This window comes from Mus musculus, chromosome 1 (assembly GCF_000001635.26).
Source record: "Mus musculus strain C57BL/6J chromosome 1, GRCm38.p6 C57BL/6J".
NCBI classification, from domain to species: domain Eukaryota; kingdom Metazoa; phylum Chordata; class Mammalia; order Rodentia; family Muridae; genus Mus; species Mus musculus.
In genome coordinates, this window is record NC_000067.6 from 136,293,075 (window position 1) to 136,317,066 (window position 23,992).

At 40.8% G+C, this 23,992-nt stretch overlaps 1 protein-coding gene across 4 annotated transcripts in view; it reads right to left on the reverse strand.

Moving 5' to 3' along the window:
- Positions 1 to 23,992, reverse strand: part of Camsap2 (calmodulin regulated spectrin-associated protein family, member 2) — a 77,995-nt gene that overhangs the window by 24,952 nt on the left and 29,051 nt on the right. For 2 of the 4 annotated variants that reach the window (NM_001347109.1, XM_006529832.3), the window contains exons 3-6: positions 11,221 to 11,382; positions 4,668 to 4,751; positions 4,210 to 4,242; positions 206 to 347 (exon numbers count right to left, since the gene is read on the reverse strand). In NM_001347109.1, coding sequence (NP_001334038.1) covers positions 206 to 347; positions 4,210 to 4,242; positions 4,668 to 4,751; positions 11,221 to 11,382 — 421 coding nt within the window. The remainder of the gene's footprint in view (positions 1 to 205; positions 348 to 4,209; positions 4,243 to 4,667; positions 4,752 to 11,220; positions 11,383 to 23,992) is intronic. The other 2 variants (NM_001347110.1, XM_006529834.3) reach the window with 1 other exon arrangement.

Genomic DNA, 23,992 nt, shown 5'->3' on the forward strand with positions numbered 1-23,992 from the left:
GACAGTACAAATACCTAAGTATGTAAAATTTGTTTAACAAACATGTATTTATAACTAATAGCCATTAGACAGAATGTTCTCAACTTTTTCTCAGAATTATACTTAAATGTTCCTTTTAAAACACCTTCATTAGTTATTAAATATTGCGATTTAAATATTTTTTGCCATCTGCCCACACTTCAGAATCCCTCCCTGAAACACCTACCCTCTAGCCGGACAACAGCAGGGCAGTAGAAGTGAATGAGGGCAGCTAGTGCGCAGCCGTCGGTCCCATCCTTCAACAAGTTTTCCACCAATGGAATGCAAGGCAGTTGCTTAAGCAGTGTTTGTTCCTTCCTGTAACGAGCCTACGACAGAAAGAGTTCTAAATAAATCCTACACAATTCAAGGAAAACAAGCAGACAAAACCAGAACTATAGATTCTAGTTCTTAGTCACGTTAGAAAATATAAACAGGAGAAGGAAGAATTCCCAACTACACAGCTTTTTTTGTGGGGAGAGGGCAACAATACTATATATTACCAAGGTTAAATTTACAGCAATAACACTAATTTCTTTCTCTGTTTTTGGTTTTTTTTGACAGGGTTTCTCTGTGTAGCCCTGGCTGTCCTGGAACTCACTCTGTAGACAAGGCTGGCCTCAAACTCAGAAATCCACCTACCCCTGCCTCCTGAGTTCTGGGATTAAAGTCTAGTAATTTCAAATCTATAAACTTAAGATAACATTTTAGCAATAATATCACATGGCATTTACTTTACAATAGTTACACTACCACAAAACAGATCTGAACACTTTGCATTTAAATCAGTTCTGTTCATTTACTGATTAGATTTTCATTTACTCAATATTAGAGGAAAATCTAAAAGTTCTCAAAGACTTATTAAGCTTTTGAAGCTTTTGAGGAGCAGAGGTATCATTTGAGAAAAAAATAATTACTATAAGAGCTATCAAAATTGGTGAGTGGCAAAAAGTACTATTTACAAAGGAACCCCAAGGCAGTCTGTTCTGACTGGCATCTGAATGTCCAGGGCACCAGGCCTCAGAACCAGTGACAGAGCCAAGTGGCAGGGTTGGGCTCCCTTAGAAAAATAAATCTTTGCTTTCTAAAAATAACTTTATGTGGCTCAATAAAAATGTTAAGGCAGGGCAGGCAGATGTCTGTGAGTTCAAGGCCAGCCTGCTCTACAGAGTGAATTCCAGGACAGCCAAGGCTACACAGGGAAATCTTGTATATAAAAAAACAAAATAATAAAATAAAAATGTTAACACAGATCTCTAAAAATGAGATCTATAAAATGCTGTAAAAAGTGAAGAGAAAATCTCTTGAGCCATATTACTTGCATTTGCATCCTGGTACTGCCACTTACTAGCTCTGACTTTGGACAAGTTACCTAAACACTCACTTGTCATTTTCCTTATCTGTAAAATGGGGGCAGTAAAACCTACTTTGCAGTACTGCTGGGGGACTTAAAAAGACAGACACACAGTGCTATGTACGCTCCTGGGCACACAGAAGCAATCAGTACATGCTGGCCGTTATTAACTAGAAGCTTTCCTAAAGCCAAAGAGTAATGCTTACACTTTACTAATACTACATAAAACCTTATATTAACAAAAAGTATGAACTTTTTTTACATAGGCTACTGATATTTAGTAGTCATTTACAAAAAGGTTTATTTTATATATAGCGCCATGTAAATATATACACCATATGTGTGCCTGTATCCATGAAAGCTAGAGAGGGTCAGATGCTCTGAACCTGAGTCACAGAGGGTTCTGAGCCACCGTGGGTTCAGGGAACAGAGCGTGGTTCCTCTGCAAGAGTAGCTAGTGCTCTGAACTGCTGAGCCACCCGCCAGCTGTAGGGCTTGTGGGAACAAAACCAGAAAATTTCAAATTTATTGAACAAAACACTTAACACATGAAGATGCAACTCGATTCTTTTAAATGGCATACTCCAGAAAACATATCATCAATGAAGAAAAGGCACATATTTCTGCTTCTTTCTCCCTAGCTGCTGACTGGCAAGAACCGTGGAGCATGTTTTCCTCTTGGGAAAAAAAAAAAAAAGCTGGAGGAGTGCAAGGCAGACATTATATCCCTAACTCATACATCATCTATATTCAGAAAACAATTATTTACATGTGCAAATCTCTCACACAGATCCACTTTTCCGTTCTCCTCCCCATTCTGGGGCGATGGTATGACGTCTATGCAGCCTAAACTGCCCTTCAAGCTCAGTCTCCTAGCCTTGGCTTCCAAACACTGATGGTACAGCCGGAGACCTTGCATAGCCTAGCCTAGACTCCTTGACTACTGACTTTTATATCATCCCTCAAACCCTTCCTTGTTGCTGTGACACCATTCAAAAGAGAGAGGAGAGAAGGAAAGGAAGAAAGAAAACCAGCCAGTGGCAAGTCCCTTTCCAGACAGCGAGCACTGCTCCAGACCTGCCTTCTTTTTCTCCAGTTATCTAGCACGACGGCCATAGTGAACCAACTTAGCACCGCAAGCAAAACTGGTTTGATGTATTCTATTCCCTCTGCCAATTAGCATGTATGGATGAGAAGTGTGTGTGTGCACGTGCTGACAATAAAGCCCTATTGGAGTGGCAATTGTATATGGCAGGCCAAAGCATTTCCTACAGATTACACCCAATAAAAATCCACACTGAGCAAACAAACTTTAATGTGAGGTTTGTACAATTCCAAGGTAAGTTTATCTGCACTCCATGAGTTACATGGAACCTTTAAATACTGAATATGCCTTGTGTTTTGTATTGCATCTCAGGCTGGCCTTGAACTCACTACATAGTCAAGGATGATTGTGAACTTCTTTTTTTTTTTTGTTTTTTTTTGACAGGGTTTCTCTGTGTAGCCCTGGCTGTCCTGGAACTCACTCTGTAGACCAGGCTAGCCTTGAATTCAGAAATCCGCCTGCCTCTGCCTCCCGAGTGCTGGGACTAAAGGCGTGCGCCACCGCTGCCTGGCGATTGTGAACTTCTGATTCTCCTGCTTCTGTCTCCCAAGTGCTGAGACTACAGATATATTGCCACTATACCTGATTTATGCAATATTAGGTGCTGGGACCAAACTCAGGAAGCCCATGTTTTATAAATTCACTGCACAAAAATATTTCATAGTCTTTTTACAAACTTAAAAATCTGGCATTCAAAGGGATTTAACCATATTTTAAATCAATGGTTAAAAATGGTGATTTTTAACATTATATAGGTATATATAATTTAATTACATATAATATAATTAAATATAACATATAATATACATGTGTGTATGTTCATATATATGCATGTTATATATATACAAGTGGCGAACCACTCGCATGCCTGGTGCCTGCAGATGTCAGTAGAGGCCATCGGATCCCCTGGGACAAGAGCTATGGATTGATTGTCAGCTGCTCGGTAAGTGCTGGGAATTGAACCCATATCCCTATAGAGTAGCCAGTACTCTTACCTGCTGAGCTAACTCTCTAGCTCACTAGGCTGTATGTTTTTATCAGGACGGTGCCTAAGAGGTCTTAAAATACTTTAACTGCTCACACTTAACCTTGAAATAACAATCATAGGTCAACTCAAGAGTTTTATACAGTGTAAGTGCAATACTGGTGAGGACACAGATAAGCTTTTAATTTTTATCAAATAGTAAAGTGTTGTTTTTATATAGGATAATAAGAAAATTGTTTTGCCAAAAATAATTTAAACATTCAGGCAACTTACAAGATTATTCAAATTCACTTTTATGAAAAGTCTTTACTAGTAGCAAGATTTTGTATCCATACTTGCATTAGTAATAATGGTCTGTGAATGTTGTGATGAGCAAATGTGCTTATTCTTTAAAATGTCCTTAAAACTGACTTGACCCATTATTTTTTATTTTATATTATGAACATATCTTAAAAACCGATCATTTGCTGGGCATGGTGCCGCACGTCTTTAACCCCAGCACTTGGGAGGCAGAGGCAGGCAGATTTCTGAGTTCGAGGCCAGCCTGGTCTATAGTGAGTTCCAGGACAGCCAGGGCTACACAGAGAAACCCTGTCACAAACAAACAAAACAAACAAACAAAAACCTGATCCCTCTACTTAATGACAAACAGATCAATATGAAATGACGATAGCAGCAAGCTATGGATAATACCACCAATACCATTACAATCTGGAGAGAAAAATCGAAGTAGTGAGGAAAACTTACTGGAACCAGTTTCCAAAACCATTTGGAAGGAGACTTCAGGGGAAGCATGGAGGAAGACAGAGAGGCAGGAGGTAAGGAAAGGCCATTCAGAATCACTTAAACATAAACCCGATTGTTAAAGTAAAAGGATTCTAAGGTTAGAGTCTCAGACATTCATGCACCGACTCTAAGAAGGCAATAGGCGTTCTGAAGGGAAAACATTCACTCCAATAACAGCAACATAAAGCCGACAGCAATGTAGCTGACATGACAGGGAATCTAAATGTTAATAATTCTGCTATCTCACGGTATCCTACAGAATATTATGTTTTACTCTTTAAACACTAAATTCATAAGTTTCTAATCTCAGTACAATTTAATCATTAGTGATTGTTTATTTTGTATCTCCTAGGATAATTTCTGGCATCTATAAAATATATGATATATCATCATAATACATGTCATATTGCAGTGTATACCTTTTGGCCTCCTGGAGCTTCAGCTGGGTGGTGCTCTTTAGATTTTTGTTCTTGTTCCATTATGTCTTTCAAGTGTTCATTTACCTTAAAATGTAAAAATCACCTTGAATTTCATTAAAATATAGCAATAAAATCAGTTAGATTCCCAATATCAAGTACTGTGGGGCAGTGGACTGTGCACAGTCTGATCTCCAGAGAGGACCCAATGGGTGGTGATTTCCACCTACACAGGGCGGAAGGTGTTCAATCATGTCTCCTGGACCCCTGGCTCCTGTCGAAGTTACTGCCCCGACAGTCCCCACAGGAGAGGTGTGTGACTATCAGTCACGCAGACAACGTCCCAAGCTTCTGGCCTTCTGGCTAGACTCTACCCGCACACTTACCTGACTATAGCCAGATATGCTCTGCCCCAGAGTTACCTGGCAACAGTAAGATAGCCCAGCCCACTATAAGAGGGGCTACCTGGCCCCTCCTCGTTCTCTTTAAGCTCTAAGCTCTAACCTTTCTTATGCTCATCTCTATAGACCTCCTTCTCCCCCCCCCCAATGTGGCCCTGGCCAGCCTCTCTCTCTCTTTCTACCTTCTCTCGTTCTCCCTGCCTTTCTACAATAAAGCTTTAAAACCATAGACTGTGTCTGCTCATCAAGGCCCGCTGTGCTTGAACAAAGCTTAGGCTTTCCCCTAAAGAGCAAGGGGTGTCTAACCTCCTGCTGGAAGGCCTTCTTGCTCTCCAGCCACGGATTGAACCAAGGACTCTCCATATGGGAACCACCCAGTGCTCCCCTCTCCCCCTGCCCTCTCTTCCCCTCAGCCCCAGGGCTAATGAACCACTCTGGGGCCCTCATTCTGTTCTCAGCTCTTCCGCGGTGTCCAGTGGTGTCTGGGATGCCTGAGGCTAAGAACCTGGTATCTAGGACTGCCCCCTGTCCACCACCTGCTGAGCTGGGGTACATGGCTTCTTACAGCCAGACACCTACCAGGGGTGGCGTGGAAAGCATGCTGCAGTCCTTCCATGTCTACCCACCCGCTCAGAGCACCGCAGGTTTTCTCCCACTCCCCTTCCCCCACACTCACTGTCCCACAAAGTACAGGTAACACTCAAATAAAATATCATTTCTACAACTAGAAAATAGTCCCCTACATGGAACTTTATCTAAAACTCTAAACTCAGTTCCATAAATTACACAGTACAGACCGAGCACCTACTGTCCGTCAGAAACTGTTCCAGTTTTTGTTACAGCTCCTGATATACAGCACAAGTAAGAGCTTATTATACTTTAACACGTACTGTACTACTAGGCATTTAACACACAAAGCCCATCTTCGATGACAACTGTAAATTCTGTACAGAACACAAGCAGCAAGGCTGAAGTCCATGTAGAGCTCAATGGTCGCACATGAGGCATCACATGTGAGACCCTGCGCTCCATCCACAGCACCAAATATGTAATTTATGCATGCAGGTGTGTAAGAACCCTGTAAAGGTAAACAAAACACACGGGAGGAGGAAAGGACTCAGCCTGAGGAAGAAACGAACGCGGTGGACTGTATTTATGTTCCTTCCTATGGGTGACTCAGCCTATGTCACCTGGGAAGAATCCCAGAGAGTAGCTATCTCCATTGGGTGGACATGTCGACGGGAGGCTGTCGCAACTGATGTGCGAAGATATAGCCCACTTGAGGGTGCACCCCTGACAGGAGGAGGGTGGTGTGATGGTGGGGGAACTGTATGAGTGGAGACACTGAGTACAGCACAAACAAGCATGCATTGTGCATTCACTTCTCTGTGCTCCTGACTATGGTATGATGTGACTGACTATCCCCGCCTTGATTCCCCACAATGAGGAACTATAACTTAGCTGAACCTTTGGTCAGGGTCTTTTATCACAGCAACAGAAATGAAACAGGACATGGGGCCGCCTTACAATTGATACAGGAAAGAGTGACTAGAACTTAAGCAGAGGCTCGCTCATGGGCTTGAAGAGCAATCTGACACTATTAGAGTGGTACATGTGTGGGAGAGCATCCTGGGAAGAACAGGGTCACTGTTAAGGAAGACCAAAGTCTACACTGGTGGTTCTCAACCTTCCTAATGCTCTGACCCTTTAACAAAGTTCCTCAGGTTATGGTGGCCTCCAAACCGTAAAATTATTTTGTTGCTACTTCCTAACTGTAATTTTACTAGTTATGAATTGTAATGTAAACATCTGGTATGCAGGATATCTGATACGTGACTCAAAGGGGTTGAAACCCATAGTTTGAGAACCACCAGCCTACTGATAATTCAGCCTCAAATTTTTGGCTACACCTTGAATTATGTATACTTTAAAAAGAACCCACAGACCCAGTGGAGAGAACACCTGCTGGAAGGTCAAAGTAGCTGCCACCACAGGACAGACAATTTGGTGTTCAAATTCCATCAAATAGTCGAGTGTTCAGGATAAATACTGCGGGTTTCCATGGAAATTTTAGAATGATAGTGTGTGCTTCTAGAGAGGGCTGAGTTTAATTTGAGGGGGGGGAAATACTGGACTTGTCAGCATGGAGATTTTAACTGACCAAAAGAAACAATTTCAGGGTATGAATGGAGATGAGAGAGTGACAAGAGACAGTTAATCAATTAGTAATGTCTACAGGAAGTTCAGCGGGGTTTGGAGTGATGTATTTCAAGTTCTGAAGGAGAACTACTATAGCCAGTCCAGAGCACTGTGCCAGCAAAGCTACTTGTCACAACTGAAGTGAAGATAAAAAATTTCCATAGTAAAAAGACTAATAGCAGAAATCAATATACAATTTTACAATAATAACTCTGACTATTAAGTCTCAACTTCACAATCGAAAGACAAATAACTTCCACAGTGTACCAAACAGCAGAAGCCATGTACTTGTTACCTCCAAGAAACACGCCTCACAGGGCAGTGGTGGCGTTTGCCTTTGATCTCAGCACCCAGGAGCCCCAGGCAGTAGATCTCAGTGCTCAAGAACAGTCTGATTTACAGAAGGAGTTCTAGGACAGCCAGGGAGACACAGAGAAATCCTGTGTCGAAAAAAAACCCAAACCAAAGCAAAGCAAAGCAAACCAACACCACTAACTCATGATAAAGTAGGCATTACTTTAGAGCATCAGTTCTCAGCCTTCCTAATGACACTTTAAAACAGTTCTTCACGTTGTGGTGATCCCCCCAACCATAAAATTATGTTGTTGCTACCTTATAACTGTAATTTTGCTTCTGCTATAAATAGTAATGTAAATACCTATTAGATACACGCCCACCAAAGGGGTCTCAACCCTTTGAGGATCACTGCCTTAGGAGTGATAGGATGGAAAAGGGCATTCCAAGCCAACAGACCCAAGGAACAAGCAGGTGCTGCTGATTTTGACAAAACAGAATTCAAACCAAAACTTTTTTTGAGGGGGGGTCACTTCAAACTGGTTAAAGAAACAAGAGGAAGTTACATAGGTGCATGCAATTTCATAAAACAAATATTAGTAGATGAATGAAAAGCCACAAATTAACTCAGCACAGCAGTGGTTGACTTCAGTACCTACTTTCACCAACAGACAGGTTATCTTGGCAAAAAGAAACATCTGAATGATGTTCCACAGATCACATGGATTTGAGATGTATATTCAGAATATTCCATGCATACGTGGCAAAGTATATATATTTTTCTAGCAGTCCATGGGATTTTCTTTTAAAATGCATCATACATCAGGACAGAGAACAAATCAACAAATATCTGAAAACTGAAATAATTTCTTGTATTCTACCTTATCACAATGTACTAAGGCTATGAGCCCTACAGCCCCTAGAGCTCATGGAGAGATTAAGCCAAACAGAACTGACTGAGGAAGGAGACCTAAAAGAAACCAAGGGGAAAAAAAGCCTAGAACCAAATGACAATGAATTAAACATACCCAAATCTACAGAAAGCAGTGACCGCAGTCGGTGGGGGGGGGGGGGGAGTGGGGGGGGTGATTTATGTCTCCAAGTCAGAGAGATCACAAATAAATGTCTTAATGATATTCCTTAAATCTCTGGAAAAAGAAAGACAAGCCACATGCTAACTCAGTATTTGGGCAGATACCAGTAATATCAGCGCAGGAGGAAAGAAATGAAAACACCAAACAAAAAGAACAAAGATCAAGGAAGCGCAGAGTTGGTCATTGGAAGGATAAACAAGACAAACTCAGCCAAACTAACCAAGAGGAAGAGAAGACACAAATTAATAAAACTAGAGATGAAAAGGGAGACATTGTAACAGATGCCAATGGAATTCAGAAAACCCTTAGGTCTTATCTAAAACCATGTTCTCATTAAACTGAAATCTAAAATAAATGGATGAATTTCTAGGTGCACATGACCTACCAAAATCAAATCAGAATGAGATAAACAATTATAAAAGAGCTAACAGTGGTGAGGCTGAAGCAGCAGTGAAAAATATCTCAGATTAAAAAATATATATATAGTCCAGGCCCAGATGGATTCACTGTTGATACTTATCAGAGTCTCAGAAAAGAAGCAAACTTAATACTTCTCAAACTACTCCATAAAACAGAAAAGGAAGAAACACGGCTAAACTCTTTTTACAAAGCTAATATTACTCTGACATTCAAAACAGACAACAGATACAACAACAGAAAAGAAAATTACAAACCAAACTCCTGATGAATATAGTTACAAAAATTCTCAACAAAATATTTGCAAACTCAGCTCAAGAACATTAAAAAAGATCATAACTATGATCAAGATGGCTTTATTCCAGAGATACGTAGATGGATCAATATAGGTAAATTAATAAATGTTATGAATTACATAAATGGACTCAAGGACTGAATTACATGGTCATCTCCACAGGTTCCGAAAAAGCTTTTGAGGAAATCCAACAGCTGTCCACATTACCAGCGGGGCTTGAGAGAGGGGGCTATGGAACTACAGAGTTCTCAAAAGAAGAAGTATAAATGGTTATAGACATTTTTGAAGGTGTTCAATATCATTGGCCATGTGCACGCCATGGGTGGGCTCCCTGTGGTGCTGGAGTTAATTTTCTCCTCCTCCAGGAGCATTTACTGAGGCAGTAGTGCTTCCACTTAGGCATACGGCCACCCCAGCCACAGGCACTGGCCAAAGTTTACATTACAGGCATGAATTCCCTCCTCCTATGAGTAGGCATCAAATCCGATCCATGAGAGGTTCTGTCAGCCCCATGACTGCCATGCCACTATTGCACCCGTGGGCATACCTGCCTGGCAGGTCACCTGTCAAACTGCCTTTTAAATACTTAGGTTTATTCTCACAGGTTTATGCTGATTTCCACCTTGGTCAGAGATGCTCCTTTCTGTGTGGGCAGCATTGAAGCAGAGACTGGAGTTAATAAGTGATTGTTGTGTGTTCATCCCTAAATGGAACATCTCTTTAACTCCCTGCCCCAAAAGGTTCAGGGAACATCTCAGAAAGTGGGACAGAAACAAGAGCTGGAAGAGGGCAAGACCGCTGTGAAATGCTGCCGTCTGGGTGTGATACGGCCACAGTACTCAGGACCTCACAGGACCCGTCACTGCTTCCAAGCATTGAGACTACAACTAAGCTGCCAGTTCTTTGCAGCTTCAGAAGATCTGAGCTGTGGATTGATGTTTATGCAGCAAGTGTTGTACGTCCTAAGCCATCTACCTCTCCAGCCCAGTCTAGCCTATGACAAGCTCATGCAAGCAAAGGAAGCCCAGACATCTCAAGATGTGATTTCACATTTGTTCAGTGCCTGTCCACAGATGTAGTTTAATTTTCTCTGCAATGACAACTGAATGAAAGTAGAGCCACCTGCATCTGGTGGCACAAGCCTGTAATCCCAGCACCTGGGAGACAGGGGCAAGAGGATCTCTACAAACTTCAGGTCAGTTAGGTGCACACAGTGAGACCTTACCTCAAAACAGAATGCATGGATGTGGGTCAAGAAGAATTAAATACTCAAAAAACAAGGAGAGCAATAAATTAAGAACGTAACCAGTTCAAAGCACAGACCATAAAAATCTCCAAGAAAATGAATCCACGATCAATATGATTTTGTCTAATTTGGTTAAACAAATCTAAGACTCTCCCAATCCGAAATGTGTGAGAATTATGCCAGCCAAGAGTAGTTCCTGCTCACTATGTGGCCTATTGTGAGTGCAGTGCCCTGAGTTTTGTAATAATCTGATACAAGCTTGATTAGCCCTGAGTAGCCATTATTAAGAATAAGTAAAACTACAGATACTCGTAGATATATAGAACTGCTTTATCATTGCAACACTTTCATTTAAGACCAGGTCTCAGTACGGCCCAATCCGGCCTTGAACTCAATGACTCTCCCACTTCAGCCTCACAGGCGATGAGGGTACAGATCTGAGCCACCACCGTGTTCAGCTTTTATATTTTTAAAAGTAAAATATTTCAAGTAAATCGCACAACTTTAGCTTATACTTTGATTTAAGACAAAGAGCCAGACAGGAACAATGTGCAACCAAGGATTTCAGTTTTCTGTTCTTAGAACCATATCCAATCAAGTACATGCCTACCTTATTCATCCAGTACATGACAGCATCCTCAATATCATAGGGCAGATCTGTGGCTTGAAAAAAAGCTGAATACTGTTGAGCACATGCAATTACTTTTTCTATGCTGATCATCTCTACAGTGTAAGCCATCATTAGAGTATCAATCATAGCCAAATGTGCACTCTGAAAATAGAAAAGCACAAACAATTTCAAGGTTACACTTAGAAATTGCTTCATTGTAAAATATTAGCATTTTCTTAAAAACAATAGTAAAGCCAGACTACAGACAGGTGTTAAGATAGCACAAAGCATGCTAAGAAAACCAACAGGACCAGACTCATTTGATTACTCACTGAAGATCTATGTTAAGATGCTCAGTATCTATTCAAAGCCTCTTCTCCTCTTTTCTCTCTTTAACATTATAATCAATCACTCGTGTATCACCTGCAATGAAGTTTACAAACCCCAGCATCATCTCTGATAACCCTCATTTTCAAACCCATGTAGTATAATTTTAAAGTTCGAACTTTAAAAGTACACCTTCAATTCAGACTACAAAGTTCCACTTCTGAATAAGCAACAACATAAATAAAAAATGTGTAACTGATTCTCTTGCTTCCAAATTCTTTCTCATCTAACTAACTCCCTATGGCAAGGACTTCCAGCAATTCCATAGGCCTTTTTATCCTTCTTTTTTTAAATATATGAATCTGTTATATGATGGTTTTTAAAACTACCAATACTACAAAAGCATATAAATGAGGACTCTTCTACTTCCCAGTGGTGCCTTCGGTTCGGTTTGTATTCTTAAAAAATTAAGGTTAATATATACTAGCTGAGTATCATGCTCACAATGTCTCTTATCTTTGGCTTTACAAACAGTGCTGCAGCACTGTCCTCTATGGGATAATTACTTCCAGTGGGGCTACTGGGTCCAATCTGTTTATGTTCTGGTAGAAAAGTTACACCAGACTTACATCCCACTAAGAATGTTATCATCATATTTCTACATTTTTAATATTTACTTTCTCCATCTACATGAAAGGCTAAGAAACTCTCCCACTTGTCTGACTCTATAATTATCTGATTGTTGCTGGGCATGCTTTTATATGGTTAGCAACTATCTGCATTTCGTCTTCAAGAATGCCCATTATATCTTTTGTGTGTTTTTTCCTTTGGGACATTATCTTTCTCATTCATTTGTAAAGAGTTCATCATATACTGGGTACAACGTTGTTAACTCCAAAAAGAAATCACTTTAGCATTTTATATCAAAAGTGAAATATAAATGTCCCACAATGAGTAATTGTGGTTAGATTTGGCTACTTTACAGTATATGAAATGTATATAATAAAACTAGTAAAAAATAAAACATGCAATAATGTTCTCTATATTAATATGTCATATATATGAAATGGGAAATGAAAACCAATGAATAAAATTACCTTATACAGCATGCAAAACCACACATTAAATCTACAGTTTATGTCAAGAGTTGGGATACTAAACACAAAGTATAATTACTTAAGTAGTTTTTTTAAATTTATTTATTTTATTTGTATTAGTACACTGTAGCTGTCTTCAGAAACACCAGATTCCTTTACAGATGGTTATGAGCCACCATGTGGTTGCTGGGATTTGAACTCAGGACCTCTGGAAGAGCAGTCAGTGCTCTTAACCGCTGAGCCATCTCTCCAGCACCCTTAAGTAGTTTTAAAACAGTCCAATTCCGGGCTCACAACCATCCGTAATGAGATCTGACTCCCTCTTCTGGAGGGTCTGGGGACAGTTACAGTGTACTTACATGTAATAAATAAATAAATAAATCTTTAAAAAAAAAAACAAAAAAAAAACAGTCCAATTCCCTGATAGAAGAAACTAAGAAGAAACAGCATTTTTCATACTTTTACTTTATGAGGTGGGGTAAGTTATGAATAATGTAACACAAAGTATACATATATATATATGACAAAGAAAAGATCACATTTTAAAAAAACCCTCAAGGCCAAAAGTAGAGCTTTTATGGTCTCAAGTAAAGGACACTTAGTTTGTTATCTAAACACATTAGTCAGACTGATACCAACAGTTAGCGCTGTTCCAAACCATGCTCTGTTCAGCTCGTACTGTTTACTGCTTTCTGGAGTCTCAGTAAACTCATTTAATATAACAGCCTTTGAATTAAGCACTACTATAAGTATTTTACAGGGGAAAAAAAACCCTATGTAATGGATCTGTAGTTACACAACAGGCAGGCAAAGCAGGCAGAACACAACCACACACCATTCTTACAGACTCAATGCCAACCTAGACTTCCAGTAGACTCCCAGCACTACAGAATAAGCCAAGTTCCCTCCTGGGGACACTAGGTGGCAGAGTGAAATACAGTATTTAGGAGTAAGAGCAAAAAATACTGGTTATGAAAAACAAAAACAAACTCAGATGCTAGGCAGTGGTGGCGCACGCCTTTAATCCCAGCACTTGGGAGGCAGAGGCAGGCGGATTTCTGAGTTTGAGGCCAGCCTGGTCTACAGAGTGAGTTCCAGGACAGCCAGGGCTATACAGAGAAACCCTGTCTCAAAAAACCAAAACCCAACAAACTCAGGCAAGCTCCACGTGCATCTTACTAAAAGGGAAAAGGATGCTGGGCTCCACAGTTCTTGATTTTGGTGAAAGCTGAAGTATCACCCAAAGGCCAACAGCAGGCTCTGTAGCTGCATTACAAGGAGTGGATTTTTATTACCTTCAACTAGTAAGAGTCTAGGCAAAAATAAGTTACACATTATGTGTGAGAAATGAAGAGCTTTGGGGCTGGAGAGACAGTCCAGTGAGTAAGAGCTGTTGGTGTGTATGCACAGGGATCTGAATTTGAATCCACATCACCCACGTAAGAAGCTAGACATGACCACACACCCAAAAACCCCAGCATTGGGAGAATGGAGACAGGCAGGTCCTGTCTGGAACAGCTAGCTTGCTTCCAGTTCAGTAAAAGACCCTGTCTCTAGGGAATATGGTAGAGTGTGTCCTCTGGTTTCCAGACTTACACTCACGAGTACAAACACCCACATACTTACTTGTGCCATACACATGCATAACACATATCCTTGAAAAGTCAGAAATGAAGAGTTTCTAAGTGTTGTAAGAAGTGTCAAGGCTACATAACTAAGAGAGAAATTCCTAACATCAACACTGGTCTCAATCCCATACAGTGCCTATACCTACTAAGCCCAAGCCCTTTAAAGGGGCAGAGGAGGAAACTAAGGCTTAGATTATAAACAGGAAGTACTTGAGTCATTCTACTGAAATGGCACATATAGACTTTCTTTTAAAGAGTTAATCCCAATTTGTAATTAATACTTCACATATATTAAAGGTTTGCTATCATGGTTCATACTTAACCTTAAATGGTAAATGAAAAATGTTTAATGTGGCTATTCTAGATAGACATATAAAGAAACTGTGTACCAGCAGTCAAATTAATACAGCATGTAGTTTAAAAGGCAGTAAGTTTAAAAAGCATCTTTTCTAAATATGACCAACGTCATCAAAAGATGATAAAATTTCTGGTCTTAAATCCTAGGTTAATTAAATGAGCTCCAACAAATCCCTAGTGCTATTGTGCTCCGATGCCCTAAGCTGCCAATCAGGTAGTGGGAGCAGTGTAGCATAGTTTGTACACCAAACACTAAAGGACTTGCTGAGAAAGGTGAGATGCACCGCACATCCCAGAGCACAGATGAAGAGCAGTGCAGGTTCAAAGCTAGACTGAGCTACACAGAGCCCTGTCTCAAAAAGCCCAGGGATGTCGTTCAGCGTACACTTGCTTAGTATGACCGAGGCCCTGGATTCAATCTCCAGGACTGAAAAACAAGTAATGTAGTACATATCAAGAATAGTGCTTGTGGTGATCTGAATGAAAACAGCCCCCACTACAGGAATGGCACTATCAGGAGGTGTGGCCTTGTTAGAAATGTGTCACTGGGGTAGGGCTTTGAGGCTTCAGATGCTCAAGCCAGGCTCAGAGACACTCTCTTCCTGCTGCCTGCCAACCCAGATGTAGAACTCTCAGCTCCCTCTCCAGCACCATGTCTGCCTGTGCACCACCATACTTTTCACCATAACAATCATGGACTCTCTGAACTGTCAGCCAGCCCCAATTAAATGTTTTCCTTTATACGGGTTCCCATGGTCATGGTGTCTCTTCATAGTAATGAAACCCTAACTAAGACACTGTTAGGACATATTTTTAAAAGACATTATGCCATGACCAGCTGATTTTTTAAAAATGAGAAATACAATGGTTCAATATGTGCAGCCAATAAACAGCACACAGACAGACAGGAGCAGAAACCGCATAATCATCTCAATAGATGCAAAAGGAAGTCTTTTGACAAAATTCAACATCCCTTTATGACAACAACGAAGCTAAGCTAGAAGGGTCACACTTCCACATAATACAGGTGTGGAGGACAGAGTGACAGCCAGATCAGAACTAATGAGGAAAACCTGAAAGCTTATTATTCCCTGAAATAACTGAAAGCTTAGCCAAAGCAGTATGTCAGTCAAGAAACAAATAAGAGGGATGGAACCAGGAGAGGAAGAGATCAAACATCCCTGTAGGAATGGTGCATGATCCTATAGTTAAGACTTCAGAGAGTCCACCTGAGGATTCTCAGCTCTGAATAAACTCCATCGGCAATAACGAAGTCAGTGAAACAGAAGTGAGGGAAAACAATAACCTCACAAAACAACTACCACAACCAAGATATTAAATACGTGTGGAAGACACTAGAAGGCAGAAGACCATGTGCTCAGAGGCTGGCAGAATTAACACTGTGACTTATTATTATTAGCAAAAGCTATCTTCATATGCAATGCAATCCTCTTCAAAACCTTCACGGCACTCTCCACAAGAAGAGAAAATTCTACATCTCACAGCAAAATACAAAAGACCCAGAATAATCAACGCAACCATGAGCAACGAAGAGGAATGCTCCAGGTATTCACTACCTGATTTCAGATGGCACTACAGAGGCTCAGCAGTAACACAAACCAGGCATCAGCTGGCAGAACAGCTCAGAAAGCCCAGAAGCAAGCCCACACCTGTGCAGCCACCTGATTCCTAGTAATGAGGCCGAAAGGTGAGGGACAAGCCAGCCTTGTAAACAGTGCTGCTGGTAGAGCAGATGTGCACATGTGGGAGAGGAAACTAGAGCAGCTGAAAAGACAAAGCCCCAGTGCTGACCTGAAACTAGGGGAGACACTTCAACATCTAAACCTGAGAGACACCTTTCGGAATGACTCCAAAAGCTCCGGAAATAAAAGCAGGAGTTCAAAGACATGAGTGCGTCAAATTAAAAAGCTTCCGTATTTCCGTATAGCAAAGAAATAAACTGCTAGAGTGAAGAGAAGAGAGCACACAGAGCAGGAGGTCTTTGCTAGACACTCGCCTAACAGACTGTTAATAGCCAGAATATAATAAGCATCTCAAAAAAGTTACACATCAAAGGAGCAAATAATTCACTCAACAAATGGGCTAATGAACCATACACTTTTAAAATTAATAAGTATGAATAGCACATACATACATGAAAATGTGTCCAACATCTTTAGCCATTAGGAAAATGAAAATCAAGGTACAGCAATAGTCCATTTCATCCAAGGCAGGATAAGTAACATCAAAAATCAAGTGTAGCAAGGCCATGGAGGGTGTGTGGAAGGAGGGAACTCATACCACATTGGTAAGAATGTGAACTAGTTCTAGCTACTATAAAAATTCAGTTTGGAGATATCTCAGTTACTATTCTATTGCTGTGAAGAGACACTATTACCAAGGCAACTCATAGCAGAAAGCATTTTCTTGGGGGCTTGCTTATAATTTCAGAGGGAGAGTCCATGACCACATGGAGGAGAGTGTGGTAGCAGACAAGCAGGCATGGCACCAGAGCAGTAGTTGAGAGCTCACATCCTGATACATAGGCAGGAAGAATAAACAAGAGTGAGACTGGCTGGACCTGGCTGGCTTTGGAAACATCAAAGCCCACCCTCAGTGGCACCTCCAAAGTTTTCCCAGAGAGTCCCACTCAATGTGGACCAAGCACAAGCCTACAGGCACCATTCTCACTCAAACCGCCACAGAAGGTTCCTCAACAATGAAAACTAGATCCCACACCACTTTGGGGTATACCAAAAAGACTCAAGAGTCACTTTCCTATGGAGGTGCTGTCATACCTACTCACAACAGTCACATTACAGAACTGGCCTGGGGCGAACCAATGGATCAAGAAAAATGTACACACACACACATTTTATTCAAGCATAAAGAATGAATTGTCATTTGTAAGAAAACTGGAAACATAAACAGTAAAAAGGGAACCATTAGAATGTAGACAGGGGAGGGTAGGGTGACGGGATGGCTTGGGGAAGCTGATCTAAGTACATTATATGTATGTAAGAATAGAGAATGTCATAATGAAAACCCACTGCTTTGTACAATTAATCTAAGCTAATTTTAAAAGAAAAGTGTTAGAGGTTATAGAAGGTGTCAGAATAAAAATGAACTGTAAACTCTCAGGGGGAAAAAAGCCACACTCCTGTGGAAAATTCTACAACGATGACTAACAAATCTGTAATTGTGAGAAGTTATAATGCTACAAATCTGGAGCCAAATTATTTTGGACTGTCATTAGCTCCTTTTCTAACCTTCCTTTCTCTTTGTTGGAGAAAACCACCTTGTAGTTATACATGAAACTAACTCACAAGCTAACAATGTGTTTAGATAACTAAAACTTTCCCCCATTTTGCTATTACCTGTCTACCTACTATACATGGTAAATGCTGCGATTTATGACTTCTTTTTTGTTTTATAGGAATAAATTTCATGAAACTATTTCCACAATAAAACATGTTAGTTATGGCAACCCGAGTCTATGTTCTTAGGCCTTAGTCACTCAGACCTTGCTTAGGACAAACACTTGTTCCTTATGTGAGATGACACTAGTTTCCTCTGACAGGATAGATGGACAGATGGATGCCAGCAGACTGTGTGAGCAGAGAGGGTCTCAGGTCTAACTATAAGAGCGGTCACTCTCAAATAAACGAATCCTTTAAACATTAAGCTGTTTTCATTGTATGTTATGTAGGTGACTCATAAGATATTTGAATCATTTCTAAATAAGCTAAAACACTGAAACGTCAGTGGAAAATATACTTAGGAGTACATTTGCCAAGTATGCCTGGCTTCTTAAACTCTGCAAAGAAGACAAGCTTGGGAGCTACAAATAAAATACTATACTTTTATAGTATGTTATGTGTTCATAACCTCGGACATACAGTCCAGTGTTTAATTAAACCCAAGTGCCTCTCTCTCCAGGAGGAGACCCAGGTTGTCTACACGGCTACATGGTTCCCCGTAGAGAAGCAATCGCTCTGAAAAGGATCGCCTTTACCTTTGGCAATGAGCCTAGGAAAACAAGCATTTGCTGAAGTAAGTTCTTATGATTTGTGATATCTTTTTACTAGGCTTTAACTTTCATTACTTAATGAAGAACTAAATTTTTTTCTTGAATTTATTTGTTTTTTTTTTAGTCTATTTGTGTTTCATTTTGTGAGATGGGTCTTGTTGAGTATCCCAGGCTGGCCTAGTACTGAGGATGCCTCCAGAATGCCAGGATTACAGGCTCGGGTCACCACCAAAGTCTTTCCATTATCCCTCTGATTACATGGCTGACTGTCCTGACAATTTATTACTTTAATGAGCACCCAAGACAGTTGCTGTCCGAGAAGAAAGGGTTTTCTTTGGCTCACAGTTCTGAAGGTTTTGGTCCACCATTGGCCTATGGCACTGGCAGCAAGTCATGGCAGGAGCTGTGACAGAGCACCCTCACCCTCATGGCAGGAGAGTGGAGGAGGCTACTGGAGTTTTACTGTTCCCTCCCAATGACTTGAAAACCCCTCTCAACACTGTCACCTTAGGGATCACTTTTAACACACAGACCTCTTGGGGTCATTCAATGTCCAAACCATTCACAACTGTTTTTCCCAAAAATCTATAAAGCTGCTTTGATGAAAGTGCTTTAAAACTGCTAGACAATTTTAGCTAACTTCCTCGGGGTTAGAGTTCTGAAATGTCTTCTTTAAAGCACACATTTGTATTAACGCTCAGAACCTCAAACAATGTATTTTGATCCTATTTCTCCCCACCTCCTCCCCGATGCAGCCTCACCTCCCCCAATTCCTTTGTGTCCTCTTAACAATTTTCCCTTTTAATTTAATAACGTACCTCCAATGTGTGAATTAGGCCTTTCTGACCTAGAAGTAACTTAGATGTTTACAGGTGACCGCCCATCTTATCCACAGAGACCTATGAGGTAGCATGCTCTCAAGGCATACTGCAGACCTTTCACTGATGTGAATATGTGAAAGATTACCTGACAATTCCTAAAGTTTGCAGGCATGGGGCTGTCAATCACAAGTGGGTGTATACTATGAAAATAACTGACTAGTCTTGTCAATTACTAGGCTTTTATCAGAATTTATTCAAACTACTCCTTTTATTATCCATTCTCTTCCCTGCTGAATGTATTTTCACAATCAAATTCAGGAAGAACTATACAAAGTACTCGCAAACACTTGCTTCACAACCAATAGCTAGAGTGAGCAGCTATCCAACTCAGCTCAAGGCATCCTTTAGTCCACTACGCAACTTTAGTAACAATCTCAATGGAACAGTTTGTTCACTCTGTATAGATGGTCTCTCACCCTCTACTTTAAACACTCTGGTTCCATATAGGCATGGGTACTAGAAGACAAACTGATCCAGACTACATAGTGGCTAAATAGAAAATATCTGTGTCCCAATACTACATACTGCATCTGAATAAACTTCAGTAAGGAAGTGGGCTAAACAGATGCAACCAGGCTCACCTAGTTGCCCATACACACTGAGACTCATGACCCAAAGCCAGTAAGAAAGTTGCTTTGTTATGCTCTGTACCGGCTAGTTTTGTGTCAACTTGACACAGCTGGAGTTATCAAAGAGAAAGGAGCTTCAGTTGAGGAAATGCCTCCATGAGATCCAACTGTAAGGCATTTTCTCAATTAGTGATCAAGGTGGGAGGGCCCCTTGTGGGTGGGACCATCCCTGGGCTTGCAGTCTTGGTTCTATAAGAGAGCAGGCTGAGCAAGCCAGGGGAAGCAAGCCAGTAAAGAACATCCCTCCATGGCCTCTGCATCAGCTCCTGCTTCCTGACCTGCTTGAGTTCCAGTCCTGACTTCCTTTAGTGACGAACAGCAATGTGCATAGTAAGCTGAATAAACCCTTTCCTCCCCAAGTGCTTCTTGGTTATGATGTTTGTGCAGGAATAGAGACCCTGACTAAGACATACTCTTACTAGTCTTTCTTTTTGTTAACATTAGTTCCTTTTAAACGTTTGCATCCCTATTCCCTCTCAAAACTCTGCAGAAGTAAAGCCACTAAAAGCCATGCTGGCCCAGCCCTGCAGGTGACAGTGGATGTCTATGGGAAAGGAAAACCACTGGACGGAACAGTGAACGCCGGGCAGACCCAATCTGTAAACTACTACTCCTGAACCCTCCTGCTTCCTGAACATGATCGGAGGGAGTTTTGCTGCTGGTGTCTACTCAAAAATCACTTCCCCTGAATGTGAGCCATTTAATAGAACAGCTCAGCACCAAGGCTCAATCAAAATTATTGATCAGTGATTCTTCACCAAAAGAAGGAAAGGTGAAAGTTGTCAGTCATAATGGTGTCATTTCTGTCAAGCCCTAATAAACAAAAACAAGTGTAAGGAGATAAAGGAGGAAGGAAGGAAGGGATAAGGTTGAGAGAGCTTTCTCACACATATACACACACTTCCACTAGAACTACTGCCACTGAAGAGCCACAAAGGGACACTGCAACCTCTCTCCTCTCTCTCTCACCATCTCTCTTTCTCCCTCCCTGCCACCCCCACTGAATGAATGAATGGAATTATTCACATATGTGTGTATGTGTTTGTGTGTGTGTGTGCATGTGTATACATGTGTGTGTATGTATGGAAGGGAGGCTAACATATCAGGACCAGACAAGGTAACATCTAAGATTGTTAATATTTGAAAAACAGTTCACCTATTAACAAGATAAGTAAAGAAACCCACGTGATCATCTCAACAAAAGGAAAAACACTTGAAAAAAAAACCATTTACTTATGATTCATATACACAAACTTCTTAGCAAACTGCAAAAAGAAAGGACATATTCAAAAGTCCTACAGACAGTATTATTCTTTGTTGGTTTTTCTTTAGTGTACAAGTGGGGGCTAGCTGTGTGCCTGTGTGAAAAGCTGTTTTGAGTGTATAGGGAAATGTAAAGAAACTGAAATAACAATTTTGACAGAGAATAACAAAGGTGAATGGTTTGCATTACAGACTGCAAGACTCTCTGGACAAACTGATACAGGATAGTATCAGCCTGGGCTAGAGACCTGTCACTCCAAAAAATAAAACAATAAAGTGTAGCACACAGAATGACTATCAGAGCCTAGGAGGAATGTCGGGAGGGAAAATAGAAGAGATCTACTGGGGACAGAGGCTCATGTGGATAAAAGGAAAAACTCCATGTTCTATAGCACAATGAACTAACTGATTGACTATGAGTATTTCTAGACAGCTAGTAGAAGGGGATTGTTAAATTCTTAATCGAGTTAGGATCACAAGAACCCATGAAAATGACAGATGGTTGTGGATGCATGTCTATAATTCTAGCCTTAGAAAGTAGGAACAGAAAAAATCCCCAGAGCAAGCAATCTATAAGGCCAGCCCAGAGATCTCTGGGTTTAACTGAGAGATCTGCCTTATTGAAGACAGTGGAAGAGTGGCGATTCCTATCCACCTCAGGCCTCCACATGTAAACGCATCCTCTGGTACTCACCCACATATATACAGATATGAACACACACATTACACACACATACTAAAAAAGAAGTGTGTGTATGTGTGTGTGTGTGTGGGGGGGGCAGGGGAGTCAGGAAAGGGATGTTAATTTTCCTACCATAAAGGAATGACGAATGTCTGGAGCAACAGGTATGCAATTACTATGAACCTGTAATTATACATTGTGTTTATATATCGAAATGGCATGCTTATCCCACAAATATGTACAGGTACTATGTATTGATTCAGAACAATTTTTCAAATGTGAATAAACATTTAATTTCTCATCATAAAATTTCAAATAAAAAATATCTCAAAGTAATCTAAAAGTTTCTCAAGGAACATTTTTATAGGTTTACAGTCAGTTTGGTTTTATGTTTGCAATGTTGACAGAAGCTTATTATAGAGGAATACAGTCTAAGTAAGAAATAAAATCTAAAAATACTCTTTAGACTTAGTTTTAATCATTTAATAATTAAGACTTTAAGGAATTAATGAAATTCCAATGAACCAATCAGATATGTTAACATGTTAACAGGAAAAACTAACCATCAAGACCATGAGCCAGGGGCTCCATTAAAAGCTCCTGAGAGTAAATTGCATTTAACAAGTCGCAGCTTAAGTGAAGAGAGTGTGTTTTCAAGAATATACTCAAATGAGCTGAACAGGCTTCTGTTTATGACAGCGTACACACAGCAGCTCAGGAGCGTCCAGCGCTGCTCAGCTAACTGCTGCTACCTGGGCCCTCAGCGGAAAATGGCACCCACGTTCTCTCCCTGCACAAGATGGCATGCCTACTGCATTGCAACCAGTTATGTATGTTGTATTTCTAAATGTCTGTTTTTTATAGTTTTCCAAATTTGTAAGTTTTCCAAGAATACTTGCTTCTAAGCCAAAAACTGTGCCTCAAACTTCAAAATCTAAAACAAGTTCCAAAGGTACACTAAACTGTTTTTTATTATCTCAAAATCAGCACCCGAGAAAGCTGCGTGAACCTGCAGAAACTCTGAGGGGAAGCTTGCCCCATAATCTTTTCCAGGTGGCTGTGTGGCATCAGCTTTATCAGAAGACAAGATGGAGTGACACTGTGACATCACTGTGGCTGTCTCCTAATAGCCTAGCAAGTAGAGAGGCTTGTCTCCCAAGAGCTCTGTGTGCAAAGGAGGCCTGAAGGATCACTAGACACTGACTTCAGAGCTACAGAGACAAACAGCAACAGGGAGCTGTTGAGGTCTGAATGAAAATGGCCCAACAGGTGCACAGGGAGTGGCACTGAAAGGGTTAAAAAATGTGGCCTTGTTGGAGTGGGTGTGGCTTTCTTAGAGGAAGCTTGTCACTAGGGGTAGGCTTTGAGGTTTTAAAAGCCCAGGCCATGCCCAGCATCTTACTCTCAGTGCTGCCTGCCAATGCAGATGTAGAACTCTCAGCTCCTTGTCCAGCACCACATCTTCACACTACCATGCTTTCTGCCATGACAGTAACTGTCTAAACTATAAACTTGTAAGCCAGCCCCAATTAAATGTTTTCTTTTATAGGAGTTGCTGTGGTCATAGCATCTCTTCACAAGAACAGAAACCCTAACAAAGACAGGGGCTCTAATCCTTTACCTCAGCAAACCAGAAACCTTTGAGCTCTGAGCCCAAGCCTAACAGAGCACAGCAAGACTGCATCCTTTTGTTTGTTTGTTGGAAAAGTGATATGATCTTGCCAAATGTATTTAATTCTTAAAAACTCACTAATATATCAAATGTTTGCTGATTTTGCATCTCCTTGGCTAGGCTCTAAGAACATGGTGATAATCAGGACCCGCAGGCCCTGTCTTCACAGAAGGGGTTCTGCGTAAAAGCAGTTCGGGGTTACTCAG